The sequence below is a fragment of the Hakea prostrata genome, chromosome 8 (assembly GCF_041222555.1).
Source record: "Hakea prostrata isolate BN-2017 chromosome 8, UWA_Hpros_2, whole genome shotgun sequence".
NCBI classification, from domain to species: domain Eukaryota; kingdom Viridiplantae; phylum Streptophyta; class Magnoliopsida; order Proteales; family Proteaceae; genus Hakea; species Hakea prostrata.
Window position 1 is genome coordinate 52,785,295 of NC_142607.1, and position 23,438 is coordinate 52,808,732.

The 23,438-nt window shown below is 38.4% G+C and overlaps 3 protein-coding genes, 1 non-coding gene and 1 pseudogene across 6 annotated transcripts; 3 read left to right on the top strand and 2 right to left on the bottom strand.

Annotated features, from left to right (window-relative positions):
- Positions 1-4,279: 4,279 nt before the first annotated feature.
- LOC149008573 (galactinol synthase 1-like) lies at positions 4,280-5,939 on the top strand. The gene is made up of 3 exons (XM_089164718.1): positions 4,280-4,755; positions 4,847-5,302; positions 5,407-5,939. The coding sequence occupies exons 1-3, from the start codon at positions 4,426-4,428 to the stop codon at positions 5,641-5,643; spliced, it is 1,023 nt and encodes a 340-aa protein (XP_089020844.1). The 5' UTR covers positions 4,280-4,425; the 3' UTR covers positions 5,644-5,939.
- An 829-nt stretch (positions 5,940-6,768) lies between these two features.
- On the bottom strand, positions 6,769-7,406 carry LOC149008574 (putative carboxylesterase 18; annotated as a pseudogene).
- Positions 7,407-9,138: 1,732 nt separating this feature from the next.
- On the top strand, positions 9,139-9,334 carry LOC149008575 (U2 spliceosomal RNA). The gene has a single exon (XR_016175427.1). It is a non-coding gene; the product is annotated as a U2 spliceosomal RNA (small nuclear RNA).
- Positions 9,335-11,683: 2,349 nt separating this feature from the next.
- Positions 11,684-15,773, top strand: ABCI20 (non-intrinsic ABC protein 9). The gene is made up of 7 exons (XM_089164588.1): positions 11,684-12,233; positions 12,345-12,478; positions 12,580-12,699; positions 14,106-14,201; positions 14,312-14,464; positions 14,540-14,617; positions 14,927-15,773. The coding sequence occupies exons 1-7, from the start codon at positions 12,062-12,064 to the stop codon at positions 15,164-15,166; spliced, it is 993 nt and encodes a 330-aa protein (XP_089020714.1). The 5' UTR covers positions 11,684-12,061; the 3' UTR covers positions 15,167-15,773.
- A 1,466-nt stretch (positions 15,774-17,239) lies between these two features.
- On the bottom strand, positions 17,240-22,087 carry LOC149008577 (ADP-ribosylation factor 2-like). Of its 3 annotated transcripts, XM_089164592.1 has the most exons (7): positions 22,024-22,087; positions 20,650-20,805; positions 20,129-20,199; positions 18,164-18,283; positions 17,898-18,016; positions 17,624-17,705; positions 17,240-17,526 (listed from the first exon to the last, which is right to left on the bottom strand). In XM_089164592.1, the coding sequence occupies exons 2-7, from the start codon at positions 20,795-20,797 to the stop codon at positions 17,521-17,523; spliced, it is 546 nt and encodes a 181-aa protein (XP_089020718.1). In that variant the 5' UTR covers positions 20,798-20,805; positions 22,024-22,087; the 3' UTR covers positions 17,240-17,520. The 3 variants fall into 3 exon arrangements, with proteins under 3 accessions (XP_089020718.1, XP_089020715.1, XP_089020716.1); XM_089164589.1 differs by lacking the exon at positions 17,240-17,526 and having other exon boundaries at positions 17,609-17,705; XM_089164590.1 differs by lacking the exons at positions 17,240-17,526; positions 22,024-22,087 and adding an exon at positions 21,837-21,987 and having other exon boundaries at positions 17,609-17,705.
- Positions 22,088-23,438: the final 1,351 nt, after the last annotated feature.

The following is a 23,438-nucleotide window of genomic DNA, read 5'->3' on the forward strand; positions in this document are numbered from 1 at the left end:
GGAGGCAAATATCTCATTTCAAATTTTCTTCATACCCAGAAAAATCTCTAACTTTTAGATCAGTGGGTAGCAAAACTGGTACTCATATAATGACCTATCCCTACTGCTGTAGTGCAGCTACCCAATCTCTATGTATGAACACCGTTGAAATTTATCTGAATTTGGACTCTCTGCATCAATCAAATGCTTCTGATCTTGGTAAAATAGAAATTTATTCAATGAAGGAGCTATTACAAGCAATAGCATCTGGATTACAACGATTTAGAAGCCAAGGACTCATATACTTCTAATCTTCTATAAGAAGTTAAGGGGGGGAAAGGAAATCCCCCACAGAACCTACTGCTCTGCTTTTGGGTATCAGGAATAAACAGGCTTTTTCAGCAATCTGAAACAATATTGGTTGCCATTGATATTTAATGAGTACTATGTTGTTGGTATCGGAATAAAGGGAGGATAAGTGGCCTTGAAAAATTGCATAAATATTTTGAAAGGCACAACAAGATCTAATACAACCGATCTTGCCCGGCAGATGCAATGGCATTGGTAAAGCTGGTTCTGGTTGCAATTGCTGCAACCCCAACTCATGTTGCTCTTGGTTTTGTTGGCTTTGGATCACCAAAACACAGAACACGCAAGTAACATTACTATTTTGGGAGAGCCGTTTGTGTGAAATTGTTTTCCACGTGTTCTATTAAAATGAACATCAACAAATCATTAACAAAACAAAAATAAAACAAAAAGAGTTTAGAGATTTAATGTGGTTCACATATCAAAACGGCATGCTATGTTTATAGGTGAAAAATGCTATATTTATAGGCGAAAAAAAGAACTTTCAACTACGTAGAAGAAAAAAAGAATGAAATTCTCTCAATGAATCACCAAAACAACATTACAATGTTTTCACCCAAAACCTGAAGGCAAAAATCCCAAATTTCACAATATGATCTCAGAGAAGAATTCAAGGTACATGTATAGATTTTAATTGGATAAATAGGTCAACCCATTGGTTTAGCTTATATAGCCCAAGCCATCTGCTTCCATCACTAATGTCCCACGTCATGTCATTCGGATCGCCCACCAAGGCCTTTCTTTGAAGTCGGGTCACAACATAGCATGTTTTTCTTGTTAGGAGATCGTTGGTTATTTAAAAATGGGTGTTTGACAAACTTGTATTAAATATTTTCATTGGAGATGAAACAAACCGTACAGAGTCATGAGACGAAGGAAGAAGGAATTCGACATGCAATTGAGCACCATGAAAACACTGTGGTGTCCGATAGATCTGAATCTTGGTATATTCTAGAGAATAGAAGCCAATAAGTAAAGTTAGATCACTTCAACACAGTGGTATTCTATTATCAGATCACACTTCAATAGCTGCAGCATTTAATCAGCATTTCCAGCAGATGTACACTTCTACCAATCTAGCTCTGAAAGACTCATACTTTGATGTTATCAAAGATCGGATACAGATAAAGCTCTTCTTGTCCAACCAGTGACAATAGAAGAGATTAAATGTGCGGTTTTTGGAACTAATGGCTAGGTCCGGATGGCTTCCCAAATTCCTTCTACCAACATGATTGGGAGATAATACAAGAGAAGGTCCACGCCATGGTATCTCAATTCTTCGATTCAGGTACCTTTTAATTTAACCCACAACCATACATTCATTACTTTAATTCCAAAAATTGATACACCATCAGCTGTGGGAGATTTTCGACCAATAAGTCTTTGCAACACAAGCTATAAGATCATATCAAAATATTGGTCAACAAGCTCAAATCGTATCTTGCCTCATCTAATTTTTTTCATCAAAATGGATTTATTAAAAGTCGTCACATTCAAGATAATATGTTGATTGCGCATGAAATGATGCATAAAATACATAAGCACCGCAAAAGAAAGAGAGGGCTTATGGTAATATGTGGTTTGACATGAGTAAAGCCTATGATCGGTTGGATTAGAAGTTTCTCAAACGAACTCTATTATATTATGGTTTTCCTCCAGAGTGGGTTGAATGCGTAATGCCTTGTGTCACTATTGTGCAATATATGGTCTTGGTGAATGGCAATACGTCCCATGCTTTTCAACTGTGGAATTATTATCATTGTATCTGGAGCTAGCTCAGAAAAATAATTACGTCAGAGGGATGCAATTGACGAGAGGTGGGGAAAGATTAGCACATTTGGTTTTTGCAGATGATTTAATTTTATCTGGTCAAGCAACAAGGAAGGAGGCAAGAAATTTTGGCAAAGTTAAAAGTGAGTATTTTGAGCAGTCCGGCAAACAATTGAATGTACAGAAGACTCATGCTCACTACAACCCTAGTACATCATCCAACATAAAAAGAGACTTGTCTACACACTTTCATATTACTCCAACGTTGGAGTTGGATATATATATTTGAGCATACCTTTATTCTCAGGGAAGTTGAAATGTAAACATTGTGATACTTTCGTTTCCAAAGTGAACAATAGATTACAAGGATGGAAGGCCAAAATACCTTAGTGCGCCGGGTAAAACAATCCTAATCCATATCATGTCCTGTTTCAAACTTCCAGCAGCAGTCGTAAAAGATGTTGAGAAATGGATGAAATCGTTCTCTTGACCCAATGGGGACAAACAGCTAGTCCACACGGTAGATTAGATGACAATCTGCTCTCCAAAAAGTGAGGGTGCTCTAAACTATAGGGACCTTCACGCTTTCAATCTCGCGATTCTGTCTCGGAAGGCATGGGAACTACTTCATCCCCTCATCCTTATGGGGATGACTTATGGTGGAGAAATATTACAAATACTCAAACTTTATGGAGCGTAACACAAAAATCAACTGATTCATAGGGGCTAGTATTCCCCCATACCTTTTTTTTTTTTTTTTTTTTTTGGGTAAAGTATTCCCCCATACCAATAGCTACTGAATTTAATCTAAGGAAATGCCGAGATAGGCACTAGTATGACAAGTATGTTATCAACTGTTTCTCATCTAAAAAAACAAGGGTGGCGATCCAAATAGCTTAAAACAACCTGTACCTAAAGACAGGTGAGAAGCACCCAACTATAGTATCCTTCAAGAGATGAAAACTTCATTTGAAGGGAAGGAATCTTAACCCTTCCGGCAAAAGAGATCACTCAAAAGGCCCACAAACAAAATTGTAACTTGTAATATTCTGTTTCAAGATCACCAGACATTGTAATCCTCAACCAAAAGGAGAAAAAAGACCAACTCTTTGGAAGAAGATTAGCAATCAAATTAAAAAGAATTTCTCTTTCACCTTACCTAATACAACATGTGGAAAAGAGCTTCCTAGAAATTTCAAGTTAATGCGTTACTGTTGAGCTTGACTAGAAAGAGAGAAGCTCTACCAAAAAAAAAAACCCAGAAAGAGAGAAATCCTTTTCATTGTTGTGCGTGACCCAGAAGAGAGAGCAACGCTCCTTTTCAATTCATTTCTCCAGGAACTCAGTAGAGCCTTCTTCGACCACCAGTTACGAAAAGTCCTCGAAAACTAACTCGGCCGGGCCCACCTAAATATTGGGAAGATACGTCCTTCTGCCACGTGGCTAAACACTGTCCACAAAAGAGGACACTCAGATACTTGGCGTGCTCTACTACTACAATGTTCCAGGAATTAACTACCAAGTGAAATAGATACCTAAAAAGATTTTAGTTTAGAGGCTAAAATAAGTTTAGTGACGCAGCTGACCAATGAGATATTCATCCACGTGGCAATTTTAGGGTTTCACTTTTACCATTTCCGTGCCGACGACGTTTTATCCGTTGGAGTAGTTAAGACGGTTGTAATAAAGGAGGAGAGAAAAATATTCACCGTGCTCCGCAATGTGGGTGACGTACTCCTTACAAAATCTGGTCCGTTGATCTTATCCGAGCCAATCCCCGGATCGGCAAAATCGACTGTTTCAGAACGCATGAATCGTTATCCATTGGCGTGGATAAACTATGCTGATGGTGGACGATTCGGGAGAGGACAACGCAGAATGGGCCTGAAGGAGGTGGTGGGCTTTTATGGGAGTGACATGAGTCCATGTCCATGAGGTGGAAGCCTTCCTTCTTCTAGGGTCTTCTATAGCATGACGACAGCTGGAGCCCATTCCAGAACTTTCCCGTCAAACACACCTGATCACCGTTAGATCGTCCGAGGCGGCATCGTCGGAATCTACTTACAGTTCTCCCGTAACTTCGTTCCACCAAAGCTTGCATTTCAAAAATCTATATAAACAACCCCACCCTCCTTGACGAACCCATCACACCTTGCAGAGCAGCAACCAGCCAACCAAAGTAGCCACAACAATCCCCAAATCTTCTCGTCGTCTCTCTACGGCCAAAGCCTCCTTTCCTCTCTTTGATTGATTTCAGTGAGATCTCTTCCTTTACAATCTGAAAACAAACACTCTTTTTGATCAGCAATGGCTCCCAGGATCGATAGCAACACTGTTGTGAACGTCCCTTTTTCCAAACCTGCAACTGCTCCGGCGAGAGCTTATGTAACGTTCTTGGCAGGAAATGGAGATTACGTTAAAGGTTGCGTATGTTTAGCAAAAGGGCTTAGGAAGGTGAAGAGTGCTTACCCACTTGTGGTGGCTGTTTTGCCTGATGTTCCTCAGGAGCACAGACAGATTCTTGAGTCTCAGGGCTGCATCGTCAAAGAAATTGAGCCTGTTCATCCTCCAGAGAACCAAACCCAGTTCGCCATGGCTTATTACGTCATCAATTACTCCAAACTCCGGATCTGGGGGGTAAGATTAGTCGATTAGTTGATTTCTTTCTCTCTTCATGTTGCATGCAAAAGGGCTTGTTCTAAATTTTTTGGTTTGATCTGTTCTGTAGTTCGTGGAGTACAGTAAAATGATCTACCTGGACTCAGACATTCAAGTCTATGAGAACATAGATCACCTCTTTGATCTTCCTGATGGTCACCTCTATGCTGTATTGGATTGTTTCTGCGAGCGGACATGGAGCAACACACCACAGTACAAGATCGGGTACTGCCAACAGTGTCCTGACAAGGTACAGTGGCCAGCCGAGATGGGATCTCCTCCACCACTCTACTTCAACGCCGGCATGTTCGTTTACGAGCCAAGCCTCTCTACCTACGACGATCTCTTCAAGACCTTGGAGGTCACTCCTCCCACTACTTTTGCAGAGCAGGATTTCCTCAACATGTTCTTCGAGAAAACCTACAAACCCATACCAAACATTTACAATCTGGTTTTAGCCAATCTATGGCGCCACCCAGAGAATGTAGACTTAGACAAAGTGAAAGTCGTTCACTATTGTGCTACGGTAAGTTCTTCCATTCAAATGTTCTTTGGACTTTGTACAGACACTTATTGGGTTATTTTCTGTTGCTGATTTCTGTTTTTTTTTTTTTCTTTTTTGGGGTACAGGGTTCGAAGCCATGGAGATACACGGGTAAGGAAGAAAACATGGACAGAGAAGACGTAAAGATGCTGGTGAAGAAATGGTGGGATATCTACAACGACGAGTCTCTGGATTACAAGAAGGCTGCAGAAGGGGAGAACCTGGCGGCGGCAGCGGCGGTGGTATTAAACCGGCAACCCTACCTGGCGGCATTGTCGGAGGCGGGTGCTGTGAAGTACATAACGGCGCCGTCGGCTGCTTAGGTTGTTTGTGGGTGTGTGAGAGTCTTTTGTATAGAAATGTAGTGATAGTGAAGGTTTGGGGTTCCGTTCCGTAATAGTGATATGAAGATGGTTTTACTTATGATGGGGAGAGCTATGGAAGCAAGCGCGTTAATGGGGTTTTGGGTTCTGTCCCCACCCTTTTCTCTTCCTGTTTTTTTAATTGTTCGTTTTGGGTCTTCGTTGGTGGTGATGGGAATTTGTTCTGATTCTCTAAACCATTGTATCCCTGTGAGAAAATTGATAATGAATGTAATTAATTTAAGTATATTTGTGCACTCCTCTTCAGTAACATTATGTCTGTTTTCCAAATGACATTGCGCGATCCACCTGCCATTTCAGATTAGTGGGGTTAAAATTCAGTGTTGCCTATTGACTGTGTTCTTAACAGTTCAGATGAAAATTTCAGTTGTCAACTGTTGAGGACAAAATTCAACTGTCGATTCTTGACTATGGTCAGGAATGACAACGTTGCTCATTTAATGAATGTTATATCTCGACGGTTGGCAGCAGGTGTTTTGGTCTTCTAAAGTGAAAATGGTGGCTCAGCCCATTCGATGTCTCTAGAAAGTTATGGATCTCTTCTTTCCGTCATTTGTTTCTTTATCTTGACATGAAGTTTGTTTTGGAGCTGTTCTTTATTTGGGTTGTAGTGCTGCTGTTTTTTCATTTCATGCTGGTTCGTCTGACTAGGTCTCGTGATTGGAGAGGGCGGCAGGCAGCATTCTTCACGCGGACGAAGGTTCAGGTTATTCTTTAACCAGGCGTAGACTCCAGAGTGACTATGGTAGGATCAGTCTTCTTTGAAGGCAAGGTTCCAAGTCAAGTAGGACCATTTTTACCATCCTAAGGGTGTGTGGGGATCACAATTTTTTATTTTTAGGGTTTTTCTATGGTTCCCTTTAAGTGCGTTATAAATCGGCAATTGTTCCTTTAAGTGCGATGGATGACACATTTTTTTGTTTAAGTTTAAATATTTTAAGCTATCTTTTGTAACAGCCCGTGAAGTTTGAGTTGTAGAAGTTCAATATAATATTCTTAGTATTGATCAAGCTTCATGGTCTATGTTCTCTCCTTTTGGCAAGAACACCTGTCAAGCTTCTACGATCAATCCATTCGTTTCAGCATCCCCCGTTGCCACCTTATTCGTAATGCCATTCTCTCCTTGCCACTGAAAAGGGGATGTACTGAAATCTACCCAATAACCCAAAGTTGCCAGAGCTTTGGTTTTCCAGCATGGTGAGCTAAATTGCCTCTAGCGCTATCGCTAGCAAGAAAACAATTGAGAGAGCTGAATTTGAGGGCAAATTGTCAATTTTCATTTCATCGAGGAATTTAAGTGTTGAAGCCATCAGCGTAGTGTGACGAAAATCGGTGTTCTCAGTGAGAGAATATAGTTTTATGGAGACGACCACAATAGGGGTATTTTTGGCAATGCGACGACAGACACTGTCATAGTTTTTAAATTAGGGCTAAAGAATGTGAAACCTAGGCCATGGAAGAAGATGATCATAGGGTGGATCACATTTGATGGGGTTTTGGTAGGGATGAAGAGAAGAAACCAGACATTTTTGGGTTTTTACTCTTTACAAGGACTTTAGGGATTTCTAGGTTAACTAGAGGACCACTGATAGTACCATTAGGATGCTTCTCACCAAATTTAACCTAGGAGTAAGAATTGAGATGAGAAAGATCACCTTCCATGGAAGTTGCAGTGGATATGCTAATGAGGTGTTTCTGGGCATTTTCTCATTCTCTACCTAACCCTCAGCACCGAATAACTTACCATACCTAATTTTGTCCTTGGAAGACCGTGTTGGAGTCGGAGGAGGTTGCTAGAGTTGGAGGAGGAGGATCGAGCTTTTGTTTTGAAGAAGCTTCTTCGTAAAGACAGAGGAAAATGGAGGAAAGGGAAATTAACTGAGGGGTATACGCAGTATTAGCAGTATATTGGGCATTTTACGACTCAAGCTTAACGTTAAGGGGGCAATTTGGAATATTTGACTTTAAGGAAGGGCAGTGCTATGTCATTTATCACGCTTAAGGAGGCAGTCACTAATTTGAAACTCACTTAAGGGGGCGCCATAGAAAAAACTCTTGTTTTTATTATCGAGTAATTGCAAAAATGCTGGCAAAGAAATTCCAACTTCTCAAAAGTGAATTATAGATTTGGCATTTCTTTAATGATCGATTGATGCATTGATCAGAAAATCTAGTATAATTTTTTTTAAAAATTTTTAAAGGTTGCACACTATAATAAGGGTTAAACTATGGGCACTTCACTATTGTGGCCTAAATTATAGGTTGTACATTGTTAGATTTTCATCTAAGATTTTGTGAAGTCACACGAAAAATGACCTTATTTCTCTTAGTGGAATAAGATAACATAATTAATTCATGTTTAACACCCTCCTATGCCTAACTCTTAGGTGGGTAAATAAAATTTTCCTTCACTTATTTTGTGCCTACACCTCACCGAAAACCTCTCACAACTGCCGTCGGAAACCACCCCATTCCCTTCCCTTGCTGGCGACCACTACCCAATTTTCGTTTTCTTTTCACAGAAAATAGATAAGCCATTCTCACTCAAATGGTTGCAAAAGTAATGTGATTTACTTTAGTATGGTTCATTATACCCCCATGACAAATGGATGATTGGTTAAAATTAGGGTTACAGAGATTTGAATTTCAATCGAAGAAAAAAAATATGGATATGATTCTTGATGTTCTATAGTACTTCAGTGGTAGAGAGACATTGCACCTCTTTCACCGAGATCTTCACGGTTTGCTCTAATAGAAGGGTGGGATCATGGATGTGGGTCTTGGCTTGAATCGTCTTGAGGGTTAATTTACAATAGAAGAAGAAGAGAGAATGGGAGGAAGAACAAAATAGGGGTTGAAGATAATACAGGATCGAAATAGAACTGATTATTCTTTCCATCTTTGACTTCAGTTTTTTCTTCTTCCTCATGCATTATGCTTACCATGAGAGAGTAAAGTACTCATATATATATAAACATCAAAGCATTATTTCAAATTGAGATTGAAGGACTCAATCCTTTTTTCTGGTAAGAAAACTTGATTGGCACGACCTAAGGTCCTCTGGTGTTCTCGGTTAAAAATATATTCAATAGAAGGACATATACAGCACTTCCTCATTGGCATATGTGGAGAAACCAAATATTGAACACTTCATGCCTGCAAAGCGAACTCCCCCATTGAGCTAAAGTTGTAAGATATAGCTAGAGCTTTGCCATGTCTTCTTAGGCATGGATGAGAATAAGAGGTTAGTGAGGAAATTATATTGATAAATTAAGATCTAGAAGTTAGTGTTATAGATATAAGACATAAAGAAAAGAAACCAGGTTTGGAGTTCGGGGCCGGTGGCCTCATTTTACTAAATCCCACATCGAGCAGAGGAAAGGAGGGACTGCCAGAGAGAGCTTATAAAATGAAAACTAAAACATTCAATAAAGCATACCTTTCTCGGCCTTTTGGCTAAGATCAAGTGTAGTATCTGTTCTTATCAGTTTAATATCTGATACGTGGGTCATCGATCCACATGATATTAAATTAATTTTTCTAGGGGGAAGGCCCACCACGGTAGCTTGCTGCCGGGGTCTTCAAGCGTCGCCCATGCGTTGCACTACTGCACGGGCCTGGCGCACCCCACTAATTCTGAGCTCAACGTTTTTGTTATGTATCTCTAGTTTTATAAGATGCTATGTTAGTCATTAATTTTGGGATTCCTGACTTTTAGTTACCTTCTTCCAGTTAATTGATCTGGGTTCATACGGGTGTTTCTGGGGGTCACATAAGAGTGGTTGTCATGGTAGAGGGGATTAGGAGATGAGTCCTAAAGGTTCACGTTGGGGGTGGTTTGTGAGGTTCTGGTTGTTAGGGCAGTTTGTGTTAATGGTTTGGATTTGAGTTGGGTGTGGGTGAGACCAGTATTTTGAATTCTATAGTTGGTTTGGATTTGAGTTGGGTGTGGGTGAAGACCAGTTGCTCAACAATGAATTTTGAGCAAAAAATAGAAAACATTTGAAACTAAAAATATTTTGATAGATTCAAAATTAATCCTATAAATGTTCAGTAAATATAGATGTTAATTGAATAGAAAATTCTATTTCTAAAATTATATCTAGAAAACTAAGGTTTCTAGAAAAAATAAATACGAGCTTAGTAGAAGTAGTTACTAAAACATCTTCAAAAACTATATTTGAGCAGAACTAGCTGGCTAATGGGCCTGCACACGGGCTCACCCAAACCGGCCAAACAATTTAGGATTTCGTCCCCTTAGCTCAAACACGACCATTTAATATTTGATTTACGTTGGTTTAGGTTATAACTAACCAATTTGGTTCGGTTTAACCGTTCATGTTACAAATTAACACCCCTAGATTTGTGGGTTTGCTGATGGTATATGTGAAATTTTATCTTCTTCTATGTATGTATATATCTTTGATACATACTTTGTACTAAAAGTAATAAGAGGAGGGCCTTCAATAAGCCTTAGCATAATAGAGGTGAGGTCAACGTGGGATCTGCTAGTAGTTGTTTGTTTTGGGTAGAGGATTCAATTCTTCTAAAATATGACAAAATGAATTAATGTGCCTCTCATGGCTTCTTTCTAATAGTTGGTGAGGATTGAGGAGGTGTGAGCAAAGCATAGACGCCTAAATTTGAAAGATTCTTACCTAAGATTTCTCAAGAGGAAAAGTGTAACATCTCCGCAAGTGAAAGAGCATGCGTCTTAATTTGTGACAATCGGGGTTACACAAATTAAACATTATTATCATATCTTTAGCGCCCTCTGCTGAAGGCAAGGTCATCGAGTTGGAAAGCGTTAAGCATTTTCTTTCTTCGTAAGTCAAAGCAAGTTTTCTGAGAATCGAGAATCCATGACCAATATTAGGTCCATTTCTTACAAGGAAATGAATGCTCCATTTCCTTGTAAATGTGTGACATGTGTCTCAACGTCACATCAAATGGTAAAAATCTATTTACATGTAACATCAAAGAGATGATCCATTTCTATAAGAAAATGAACTTGATAAATTTCCTATCATTTATATGGATTTAGTAACCAATTCTTCTTCGATGAATTTGAAAATTCAATTGACATTTTCCGTTGCTTGGTTGATTGATCCATCATTGTCACACCTACCTACCAACCAACAATAATGTCCTTTCATCAAAAAATATTAAAAAAACGAGTTTTCTCTGCTAGTGCAAATCAATGCAACCACCTTATTTTCTGTATACATAGAATCTGGATGAGATTTTGAATTTTAGGTGGAAGAGAAACTTTATTTATTTGGCCTTTTCTTGTGTATACATCAGCGTAAGGTAATTTTGATATGGATCAACTGAGAAATTCCTGATTCACATGGCACATAATGCTCTAATGTAAGTGTTTGAAGGTACTTTTGAACCCTTTTAAAGCAAGGGACATTCTAAATTAAAATCAATGATGATATTCATCTTTCAAATTTTCAAAATCATTTTAGGAGAGGATAAGTAAAATCATTGCATCAAAGCTGAGAACGACTAAATGAAAGGCTAGAGGAGTATTTAGGATCGTCTCTCACGATTGTTGACCACCAATTATAGGGGCTCACAAGATTAGGGGGTAGAGTTTATTTTTTTAATTATTTATAATTTTTTACTTGTAAATCTCCACATAATTTGTGATTATAATGTCATCAGGACAGCACAGAGTGCTCCTTATCAAGAGAGATGATCCACACTCCCATAGAAGAGGCTCTAGCTTACGCTATGTCACTATGCCTGTCAACATGGAACTTGATCCCAAGTAAAACACGACTCTTAGATTCCCTTTATTTACCCCACCAAGCTAGTCTTGGCCCTAACTTAGGGACTAACTTGACCATAATTTGCCTCAAAACTAGTAGAGCTAAAATTACTACCCAATAAATATTTGATTATCATTATGGAGCAAGCAAAAACAGGGTTGGATACTTGGATTAGGTCAAAATATGTTAGGCTTGAGGCTTCAATCTTTGTGTAGCTAACCCATCCATGGCCTTAGGCTCTAAAACTCCCATCTTAAGACATTAGCCACGAGAAGTAAAGTAGGTGAGAGGAAATGGGTCATCAGCAATTAGCCACGAGAGAGATGAAATTAGTCAAATTACGTGAGAGACTCTAATGGCTAAGGAGATGCCACGCTTTCTAATTCTTGTGCTGTCGACATGGCCGAGCCTGCAACTCGTGTTGCCGAGACCTGCAACCCAACGAGTCCAGAATCTGAATCCTCTCTCCATCTGATCCCAACTACCCCAAACCTTCAAATCTCGTGTCGCTACCGCCATCACCCTCCAAAGTTCGTTGCTTTATACTAGTGCGACGAAAGAGTTGAGAGAAACATCCAAAAATGTCAGAGGAAGGAGAGAAGAGAGCACCAACAATCGAGATCAATAATCTCAGGTTCACATATCCTGGCATCGATGGCCATCCTCCTCCTGGGTCAACCCCTCTGATCGAAGGCTTCTCGCTGTCTCTCCATGCCGGTGAACGTTGCCTTCTCGTCGGTTCTAATGGAGCAGGTTCCATCTCTCTCCTCTACCTTCCTGAACCCTCCCAAGTTCAATTCTTTCTGATGGTATTATTGGGTTTATTGTTTGTTGTTTTTTACTTTATCGGTGGCCATGTTGCAGGAAAAACTACAATTCTGAAAATACTGGGAGGCAAACACATGGTGGAGCCTCAGATGGTTCGTGTACTCGGCAGATCCGCCTTCCACGACACAAATTTGACGTCTTCCGGCGATCTCTGTTATCTTGGAGGAGAGGTTCCGTTCTGTGGTTTCCGTTCTCTCTATTGCAAGTTTCAAATTTCATCCATAATTTAATTAATCCTTACTTCTTGGAGATGTGTATATCTTCTTGGCAGTGGAAGCGAGATGTTGCATTTGCTGGCTTTGAGGTTTCCATTCAAATGGATATTTCTGCGGAGAAAATGATATTTGGGGTTTCGGGCGTCGATCCTCAAAGGAGAGCTGAACTCATTAAGGTACTCCCCATCTGGTCTGTGTAATTTTCTTATTTGATTAGTTGAATCTTTTTCTCTTTTTTTTCCTCAAGGATGTCTTCTGTGTCATAGATTTATGAAAATGCTAAGTTGCGTCCCTTTCTATGATATTCATATCTGTGTTCGACCGATGCTTAACCTAATTAGGAAAAGTAACTCATATAAGTTGGTAAACTGTCCTGGATGTTTGATCAATTTAGAAGCAGCCCTTATTTCTCAATCAATGTGCAAACATCTAATTGAGAAACACTACTTTGTTTTGAATTATATATCATTATTAGGATCTATTCTCCAAGTTCAATATTTCTTTATATCTGAATAAGATACTGAGAAACCCACATTTTGGAATCGATGGTAGTACTGGCATCATCATGTCCGTCATGTTCCTAGAGAAGGTCACCCTAATGCCTCTTAAGGTTAGGAAAATGAATTTCATACGTACATGTTTGTTTCTGCTTCTTTCTGATATAATTCAGAGCTTAATCCCTGTTTCCTGTATCCATTTCTGCTTCAGTTCCGGTCAACATTACTGCAAGAGTTGATTATGAACCAAATGTTCTTCATACCTCGGTGATTTACAGTCTTCTGTATGGGAAGCAACTGATTTTAATATTAATTTTCATTTCAAAACATACTTTGGGTACTTAAGCTTATGAAGAAGTTGTCACTTCATGTAGTAGTTTAATAGGTTTAACACATGTATTGTGATGTCCTATAAAGGTTGATGCCCCCATTCTTACAGTTTACTGCCCCTCATACTGGCTTCCTGCTTGAAGCAACCTGGACAGCTTCCTGTAGGAGGCCACTATGATGGATGGAGCAGATATGATGCTCCCTCACCATTTTTCCTTGCACTGACGTTTTTGGTGATAGAAAATCAAATATAATTGATATGAGAGGAATACACTGCCTATGCCCTTCATGAGAGGAGGAGAAAGGTTGTTTGGGGGGGGGGGGGTGATGGGCTACCCAGGCAGCTTAAAGAGCTTTCTTTTGGGTTTCTATGTAAAAGCCAGATTAGAGAACACTTCCCTTATCTATTCTGGTGAAGAAAATGTGAGGAGAACATTTATGTGGTCTATTAGGAAAGTAAAAAATTAAACATAAGGGGGCAAGAAGGTGGGCTGGAATCACTTTTTAAATTTTTTTTTCTTCTTTTATTGGATGACTTAGCTGACAAACAATCTTGGGTAGTATAATTTCCATGAAATAAAAAAGGAACAAATTTGTGCAGTTTATGTGTGTGCGTTATGCAGAGAGTCTCTGGAAGCCATCCTCATGTCATGAACTATTTATCCAACTACTGTAATTGGAAAATAGAATAGCACTATTACCTTCCTGTACTTTATTGCTTAATTGATTTGGCATATTATTTTTGGTTATTGGAGGTATTAGATATTGACCTCTCATGGAGACTGCATAAAGCATCTGATGGTCAGAGGCGACGGGTACAAATTTGTATGGGTCTCCTCAAACCTTACAAGGTATTTTTCTCACTGGTTTGTGCAACATGTAATCTGTTAACTTATAATCTCACTTTTATCTTCTTATTAAGGTTCATAACAAAACACACTCTGTCATGCTTCTTCTGTAGGTTCTTCTTCTTGATGAGATAACAGTTGACCTTGATGTGCTGGGAAGGGCTGACCTTTTGAAATTCCTTAGAAAGGAATGTGAAGAGCGTGGTGCTACAATTATTTATGCAACCCATATATTCGATGGTCTTGAGGATTGGCCATCACATATTGTATGAATTCTTCTTTGATGTGCTCATTTTTGCAACTCTCATGTCTATACTTCCTGTAATGAATTATTCTTCCAGGTTTATGTTGCACATGGGAAGTTACAATTAGCAATGCCAATGCAAAAAGTCAAGGAGATCAGTAATTTGTCGCTTATGGTTAGTTATTCTCCTGTCCAAATTTCTAAGCATGCTCCTTAGTCTTATTTTAATTGTGGAAGCATAATGGTATTTTAAGATATAAATGCTCCTCATCTTGCATTTCTCACATTATGGATGGCTTCGAATTTGCTTTCATATTCTCCTTACTTATTTCTGTATAATTCTTGGGGTATCCTCCAATGGTCATCATCTGCTTGTCTTTCAAGTTTCAAAATAAATCGCCTCATTTTACTTCCACAAATTTCCTTTTCCATTTTTCACCTAGTCTGAATACCTTCTATTTGTCTATGTGCTTGGGACTTGTAGAGAACCGTGGAGAGTTGGCTGAGGAAGGAGAGGGATGAAGAGAGAAAGAGAAGAAAAGAAAGGAAGGAGAATGGTTATCCGGAATTTGAAAAGCAAATTGAAGGAAGTCGAGTGACTGGGGACCCTGTTCGTAGTGCCGTCCGTGTAATGAATAATGGTTGGGCAGCAGGGAGGCTTCACTCTACTGTAGCAGGGGAAGAGAACTTCTTCTACAGCTCAAACAGCATTTTGAGGCAGTAGTGGCTATAGCACACAACATATCAACTTGTTACTTTTGTTGATATTGACAAAGTATTCATTATTTTTCCTTTTCTGAGGGGATAATGTTCATCCACTTGAGGATTTTCACTTGAGCCACTGAGCGGTTTTTGTAGTCCTCTTTTCTGTTTCTTGTTTTCTTTTTTTGGTGGTGGGTGGGTTACAGTATGTAATAGAGAAGTTGTAATCAGCAACATCTGAAAGAAAATTATAACTACACACATTGCTGTATTTCTGGTGATTTTTATGCTTGAATATTGTCATATCAAATGGTGGTTTGCATTATGTCCCACAAATTCTCTTGGTTTAGATTCTGCCGTTGCCTTGATGCTTAGGAATTGATGCCTTCAGCAAAGCTACCCTCACTTCTTGCTTGGGTTAAGGGGGGCTGTTACCCTGCACGAGCACCGAGCAGTGCCCATCAATGATCAATGATCTATGTTCTATAAATTCCCAGTATTGGTCATGCTTGATTGGTTTCAAAAAAAGTGCTCTCAGATTATCTCAGTTGAGCGAATCCAATCAATCAAACTGTATTGCTTTACTGAGTCGTCTTAACCAAGTTTTATTTTACACTTCACTTCAGATCGTTCCATGTATTCACTATGCTTGTGAGACATGTTTCTCGCTGGTAAGGGGCATTTGCTCAAGTAGTTAAAGATCAAAGATTCTGACAGTTCCTGCAAATCCAAATTTTTTGTCCTATTGAACCAGGTTACATTGTTTTGCTTTCATAATCTGGAAGGTGGTGTGTATTAACAAAGTGATCAGGAATCAAGCATTTGAGAAGTTGGCTATCATTTGCTGGTGCGATGGAGGCATGGAAGAGAAGTAATTCATCCACTCACCAATTTTAAGTCAGCTTGTTAATCTACATTTTCACTGGAGAAGTACCCACTTTAGACAATTATAGTTCACAATTTCATCCTGTATTGCAAGCTAACAGGCCTTCCTCATCATGCGTATCCATAGATCTTTCAAGTTGATAAAAATCATCATAGAGAAATGTACTGGGGTTGCTCGCAGTTACTTTCAATGATCCACTGGACATTTCCTGGGCTTCATCTTCTTCTCACATCATGAAAGAATTAAAAGTAAATTTGCTTGACTGTCTCTTAGTTCCTCAAAATTTCATAAAAATGTTCAATCAGCCTACCTAGATCTTGGGCAGTGTATCACCCGTATGGGGTCGAATACCACAGGATTCTACCATTCGAAAAAAAAACACCCAAAAACCTATGGTATTTGAAGGTTATCCACAGAATGTGTTAAACGAGAACTAACTCTTTCAGCTGGCGATCAATGAGAATCCCAGATTTGGTGTGATGCGGACCTCCCCCTTGATGATGTGAATGGTGGCATGAGATTTATAGCTTTTGACAGAGGCCTGAAGATTCTGGGAGCTATTTCTTCTCCAGTCCTTTCTAAGGATAGTCTTGAAGCGAAGGCCCTAGCTATTCTACATGCAGCTCAGTGGGAATAAGTGAAGGGTTGGTGAATATCGTCTTCAGGTTTGACTGTAATACTTTGATAAAATGCCTCAACCGCTTGGGAGAATGTAGATTTGTGGAAGTGCAGCCTATCATTTCGGATATTTTATTTGTAACTCAAAGTTTTTCTACTTGCTCTTTCGAGTATGTCTCTAGGGAGATGAATTCTATTGCTCTCTCTCTAACAAGGAAGGCCATGTCTCTTCAAAGAAAGACAATCTAGCTAACTTCCTCTCCTTGCCTTATATCTTTGTACTCAATTTGTCTCGACTTCTAACTTTGAATAAATTCAAAGACTGAATTACCCAAAAAAAAAACTTCTTTCGCTTAACAAGTGAACCATTATGTTAGAAATACCATTCTAGTACAAATTTTCTTGGAAGTGTGACAGATTGCTTGAAGAGCTAGCTTGTCAGGAAAAGCTATGTTATTTGGCAACCAAATAAACGCGTTGTGCTGGCTCGTGCTTCATATTTCACTGATGCATTCTTCCATTACAAATTCAAGCTAAATAGTAACAGGGATTAAAATGTAGGTACCACCAGGATCACGACTTCTGAAGGCATAAAACATCAATCTAATTTTACTGGAAAACCAAGTTAGGAATACAGCAACAGCTTCATCTTAACTACCACTTCCAGCTATAATGATTTTTCTTTCCACTAGGAACAAAAAACCAATGTATATACTTATAAACTGAGTGAGAGAGTGGGTAAATATATCACTTTTAAACAGAATATATATGAGGAAAATCCAAGAAACCAAGATAATAGTAGTAACTGCTTCTTCTACTCCGACATGTCTGACAGCAGGCCCAAAAAATCACTGAAAATTACATCCCCTCTTCTATGCCTGCAATAAACAAAAAAAAAAGTGCTCAACCAATTACACTTTATTGAACTTCTCAACTTGGATCACCACATTAAGCAAATTTTCAATATGTACCAACCTTGTTGGCAATGTTGTTGGACAGCCAGTCCAGTCCCTCGTACAACCCCTCCCCTGAAGTGGCACATGTGCTCTGGATGTACCTGCAAGTGACATGAAACGACCAGATAAATACCTCATGGTCTGGAGTCAAGAAAATCCAGGATAGACCACTTCCCCCGACACCAAAAAAAAGTTTACGAGGTGGTTTTCAGAGGGAGGGGGTCGTTGGATGTATGAATTAAGAGAGAAAGAGAGTAGTCTTTTAAAGAACAGTGCTGCATGGTTGATTTTACCAGTGGCGTTGACGGAGTGAATGAAGACCAAGCTTATCAGTGATCTCAGCAGCGTTCATTGCATTAGGAAGATCTTGTTTGTTGGCAAACACAAGCAGCACAGCCTCTCTCAATTCATCCTGCACACGGCAAATAATTGAGGGCAAATAATTGAGGGCAAATGACATTATTGCCATAGAACTACCTATCTGCAACACAATTCCTTTTATACCAATCAATAGGATTCTCAGCTTGGAATGAAAGATCCTTTTGAAGCTTTCTCTTACCTCGTTCAACATTCTATGCAGTTCATCCCTAGCCTCAATAACTCGGTCCCGATCATTGCTGTCAACCACAAAGATAAGACCTTGTGTGTTTTGGAAGTAGTGTCTCCACAATGGCCGAATCTACATTTGCAGACACACAAAATTGAATCAAAGATATTTTTCAAGGGCCAAATGAGTTAATAAAATGGGGAAAGAAGGAACGTAGACTGTCAAAGAACGGCATTCCCAAGTAGTCAGCCATTTAAGACATGTGGCCTCTTTATGGATGATTTCATAATTTGGAGGTCTCCAAATCACTACTCATAGTAGTTGAAGAAGCCTTCAAGACAATATTGAAGACTCAACTATCAAAAAAGGCAACTTTGAAAGATGATAGCTAATGATAACGACAATGAAGGGATCCCTAACTAGCAAATTCCTTCCATGAGCATGTATCTTTATAAAGAAAATTTTCATATATACCTAGAAGGGGAAATTCTTGTAGAAGTAAACATAAAATTATGGTAACGACAATGAAGGGATCCCTAACTAGCAAATTCCTTCCATGAGCATGTATCTTTATAAAGAAAATTTTCATATATACCTAGAAGGGGAAATTCTTGTAGAAGTAAACATAAAATTATGGTAACGACAATGAAGGGATCCCTAACTAGCAAATTCCTTCCATGAGCATGTATCTTTATAAAGAAAATTTTCATATATACCTAGAAGGGGAAATTCTTGTAGATGTAAACATAAAAGTACAAAATATTGATGAAATCTTTTTGAAATGTCAGCCACAATATATAGTCATTTTCCCATGAAACTGAAGAAAACACTGATAAGACAATGTGGCATGAGAAGTTTAGCTTATGATTATGTTAAGTGCTGACGGAGAAAATCAAATCAGTACTAGACCGTCCATAAGCATGCTAATTTGAACAAAGAAGTACATGAATCAAGCCAGTAAAAAGATATCCTTGATACAAGAAAAGGAATATATAAGACACAGATGCCCAAAACATTTTAGAACAAATTATTGACTCAAAAGGATATGGTATAGATGATCATCCCTTTTATCAATGTGATTATATATAATATTCACCACATCATGGATAGTCTTCCCTCATGAAACAGAAGGACCCAAAGAGAACGGTAGCAGGAGCTACATCTACACATATTTGTGTTGAGTACAGAAAGGTCATCATTGGAACAAGACCTTCTAATTAAAAATAATAAATAAATAGAAGGCAAATATTGTACAAGATTGGATTATCATTTAAGACATTTTTTTTGAAAGTAAAAGTGCCAGTTGCATGCCCATTCAAATGTCTATCTGCAAAATCTTAATTATGAAAAGTAAAGAGCTTAAATATACACAGGCCCATTTAGCTGAGTAACATTTAAGACTACTACTAGATTAAGAAGACTCTCTGTTGTAATATGGATTTATAACCTCCTGGATGATAAGACCTCAGTGAATTCTGAGTTTTTAGAAAATTTAACGACAATTAGTTTCAAACAATGCTCTGCAGTAGCAGTGCATCCAAACAAATCTAATTGAATGCTTTATATGTATGAAATATTCCTTCTAAAAAAAAAACTTTACCATGCATTCTGAAATGGACTTATAAAAATGTCATCTCAAATGCTTGAACATGTAGTGGAAAAGAATGCAGACATTGAGCGTAAGCAACTAGCATGCCAGCCACCATGCAACTTGGAATAATTTGTGCAAACCTACATCTGGTTATCCTTTACATCCTGAGTCTATAGGTTTTCCCAAAAGGTAAGGGGAAGGGGATTGATGCAAAGGACATTCTGTGCATTTATGATTCATGTATTAGGGGTGTGCTCTCCTACTACTGTACCTAGTGACAACAATATCTTCTTTATTTGGTTCAATTTTTCCCCACTCCATTCTATTTCAATGAAAATGAGAAGAAAGATAACAAAGCAGAAGAACCAAGAGATGCCACCACGTACCTTGTCCTGACCACCTACATCCCAGACAGTGAAGCTAATGTTCTTGTATTCCACGGTTTCAACATTAAACCCTGATACAATAACAGTTTAACAAGTTAAATGATGGTAAGACAAGATCATAGATGTCCCTCAACAAAGTCAAAAAGCGATCACAATTCCATGGCTAATGTATGGGCTGAACATAACCTCTGTACATGACAGATGACCTTGTTTCATCTTTGTTGTCATTAACAGTGTTCTACAACTCAATTTTGACGTTTAGCCATGAAAAGGAATGTGTCATCTTAATCCAGCTCAACCAAGATCTAAGCATAGACTAACAACAAACTCCATTTAGATTATCAATTTCTATATTGAGATTTTAAGGCAACAAGAGAAAAGTTAAGACAAAATTTACTCTACCCTTTGATGACATAAGGAAAATATGAAGCTAAAGCAGAGATTATAATGCCTTGCAAGAATTTAGAAATGATGAATTATCTTTTTATTATGAATTAGACAGCCAGCAATATAAGACATACCAATTGTAGGAATGGTGGTGACAATCTCTCCCAGCTTGAGCTTGTACAAAATGGTGGTCTTACCCGCCGCATCGAGACCCACCATAAGAATACGCATCTCTTTCTTGGCGAATAGCCGGCTGAAAAGCTTTGTGAAAGACAGCCCCATCTTCGAATCTGATAGAAAAGAATCCCAACTCAGAAATATATGCAATGTTCAACTTCTGTGAAGTGCCAAACTATCAAAGAAGTAACACACAAAGTACACCAATGGATATCTGTCTCCAAATATTTAAATGGCATAATCTTACCAAAGTCATAATGACAAACAAATTCATATGAGATTAACTTTCAAACATTATCTTCGAATCAATAATGAAGAAGCTGTCAATCTATAACAGCTGTGAAAAAAAAACATAGGAACTCTGGAGAAGTAGTGATTTTATTCACAGCAATGACAATAACAGAATCTTTCAAACCCCACCAACCCCAGTTTTCTTGTTCCTTGTTTCTTTTCTGAGGAGAGGGGAGTGTTGGGTCAACAATTCAAGATAAGAATCAGTTAGGAAAATAAAATGTCTCATATGAAAGACAATCCCTCGCGCAAGCATTTCTCTAGAACTCATAAGATTTTCTTTGCGGTGAAGGAAACAACATTTCCAACTCATTGTTTACTCCAACAGAAAAAAAAAAAAACACGAAAAAGTTATTATCGTCATCGTCATTAGCATCAGCATCATCTAAAAAGCCAAAATACAAAGATTAATAAAGATAAATATTTTAACTCACAAAATCTTCTAACAGGAAAATTAGGACGATAGAACGTTGACGTGATGATGATTTACTATCACTTATTGAATTACACATTGACAATGGATGCATCGAATACAAGGATCTAAGACCGACTAAGGTGTCCACTAATTTAGGATTTAGGGACAACGACAAAAAGGTTTACAATAAGAATTCTCATTTCAAGGATCCAGCAAAAATTGCAATTCACATCAACCTTAAGACGTCAAAATAATAAAATCTCCTACGAATTTCAACAGCAAATCTTCAATTAAAAGATCCGATTCACCTCAAAGACGCATAAATCGATCAAATAAGAAATATGCTCTCAACAGAAATGTGGATTATAAATAACAGACAACGAAGTTCAGCAATCGAAACCTGAATCGAAAAAAGTGATCGAGGAAAGTATATCCAACCTAGATACCGCAAATCGAATCGAACTCAAATGGTAAAAGCTCTATAGATTAGATAATTGAGCAGATCAGATCAGATCAGAAAGCAAAAAGCACAATAACAGGAATCCAAAAAAAACCCCAAATGAAAGGTTGAAATGATAGATCAGAGAAATATAAGAAGGAAGATGAAATCGAAACAAATTCTTACATGGAGATGGAGGAAGAGGCAGTTGTCGTCGATCCGAGATTACAGATCTCAAGGAGCTGTCCACCACAACAAGATTCCATCAAAATTGAAGATTCTATATATAGAAAGATCGAGGATAACGACGTTAACTCCACGTTAGTAAAATTAACGCGTAAATTTTAAGCAGACGGAGACCGTCAAACTGTATAATGGAGCTCATGACGCTGCTCACTACCCACCGTTACCGGGGTCAAGCAAACCGTCCTGGTTCGAGCTGATAGATGAAGGTTGACTCGTGGTTGATTGACCCAGGACTTTGAAGACCGCCGGTCCAGGAAGTTATTACAGGGTTTCGACCTGTGGGGAGGGTCATTTAATGGATCGGATAGGAACTCCGAGCCGGTTTAACAATATGCACTAGACCACTGGTGTGTAGGAGTGTTTTATGATAATTATTGTTATTATTTTTCTTTTTCTTTTTTTGCCGTCCGTAAGGGTCGAACCCATGACCTCTCTCCACTGAGAAGTATGGATCTTTACCACTCAACCAACCTGTATTGGCAAGTGTTTTATGAAATTTTTTTTTTTTTTTGGTACTGGTGTTTTTTTAATACTGGAAATGAAACGTCGCCAGATGGGTGCAAACCCAAGATATCCCCATGGGAGTTTGGGCTTTTAACCGCTTTACTAACCCACCATTGACAAGTGTTTTATGATTATTCTACCATTTCGATGCTCTCTCTCTCATGTCTTCACCACACAATAGGTGAGATCTACATTTAAGTGCTCACAAAATGAAAATGAAAAAGAAATGAAAATCTAAGTGGACCCAACGATGGAATTCATACTAGGATGGCAAGTGATAAAATGCTGGTGGACTTTTTGATTGGTCATAGCTTGGAGAGAAATTTAAAGACTAAAACAGGTTGAATTGGGGTTGTTCTACCCGGTTGGGTTTTCTAGGTCTAATCAGAATTGGCCCTGAACATCGCGATTGAGTGGTTAGTTTAGAATATTTAAGTCCAAAAGGTTGCTGCCAGTAAGAGCATAGGCATGGACAGAGCAGAGCCATGATTTAACATTAGGAGAGGGCCAAGTACCAATATTTCACATAGAACACAGTGAATTTTCTACTTATTATCTTTACCGTTAAAAAAGTTTTCCAATCGTGGGAGTCAAGTACTAATATTTGATATATGGAGGTGAAAAGAAAATTTTCAAAATTTCAGGAAAGAAATGGAAAAGTTTTTATTAAGAAACTATCTCAATGGGAGAAATAGTTGAATGATTTCATATAAGGGAACCTCAAATATATAGGCAGCATACATCCCATGCTATTAGGTAACTATGAACAATAAAAGAAAGATATAAACATAAAAATACAATACATGGAAATGTTTGTATGTAAATATAATAAATGGAAATGTTTGTATGGA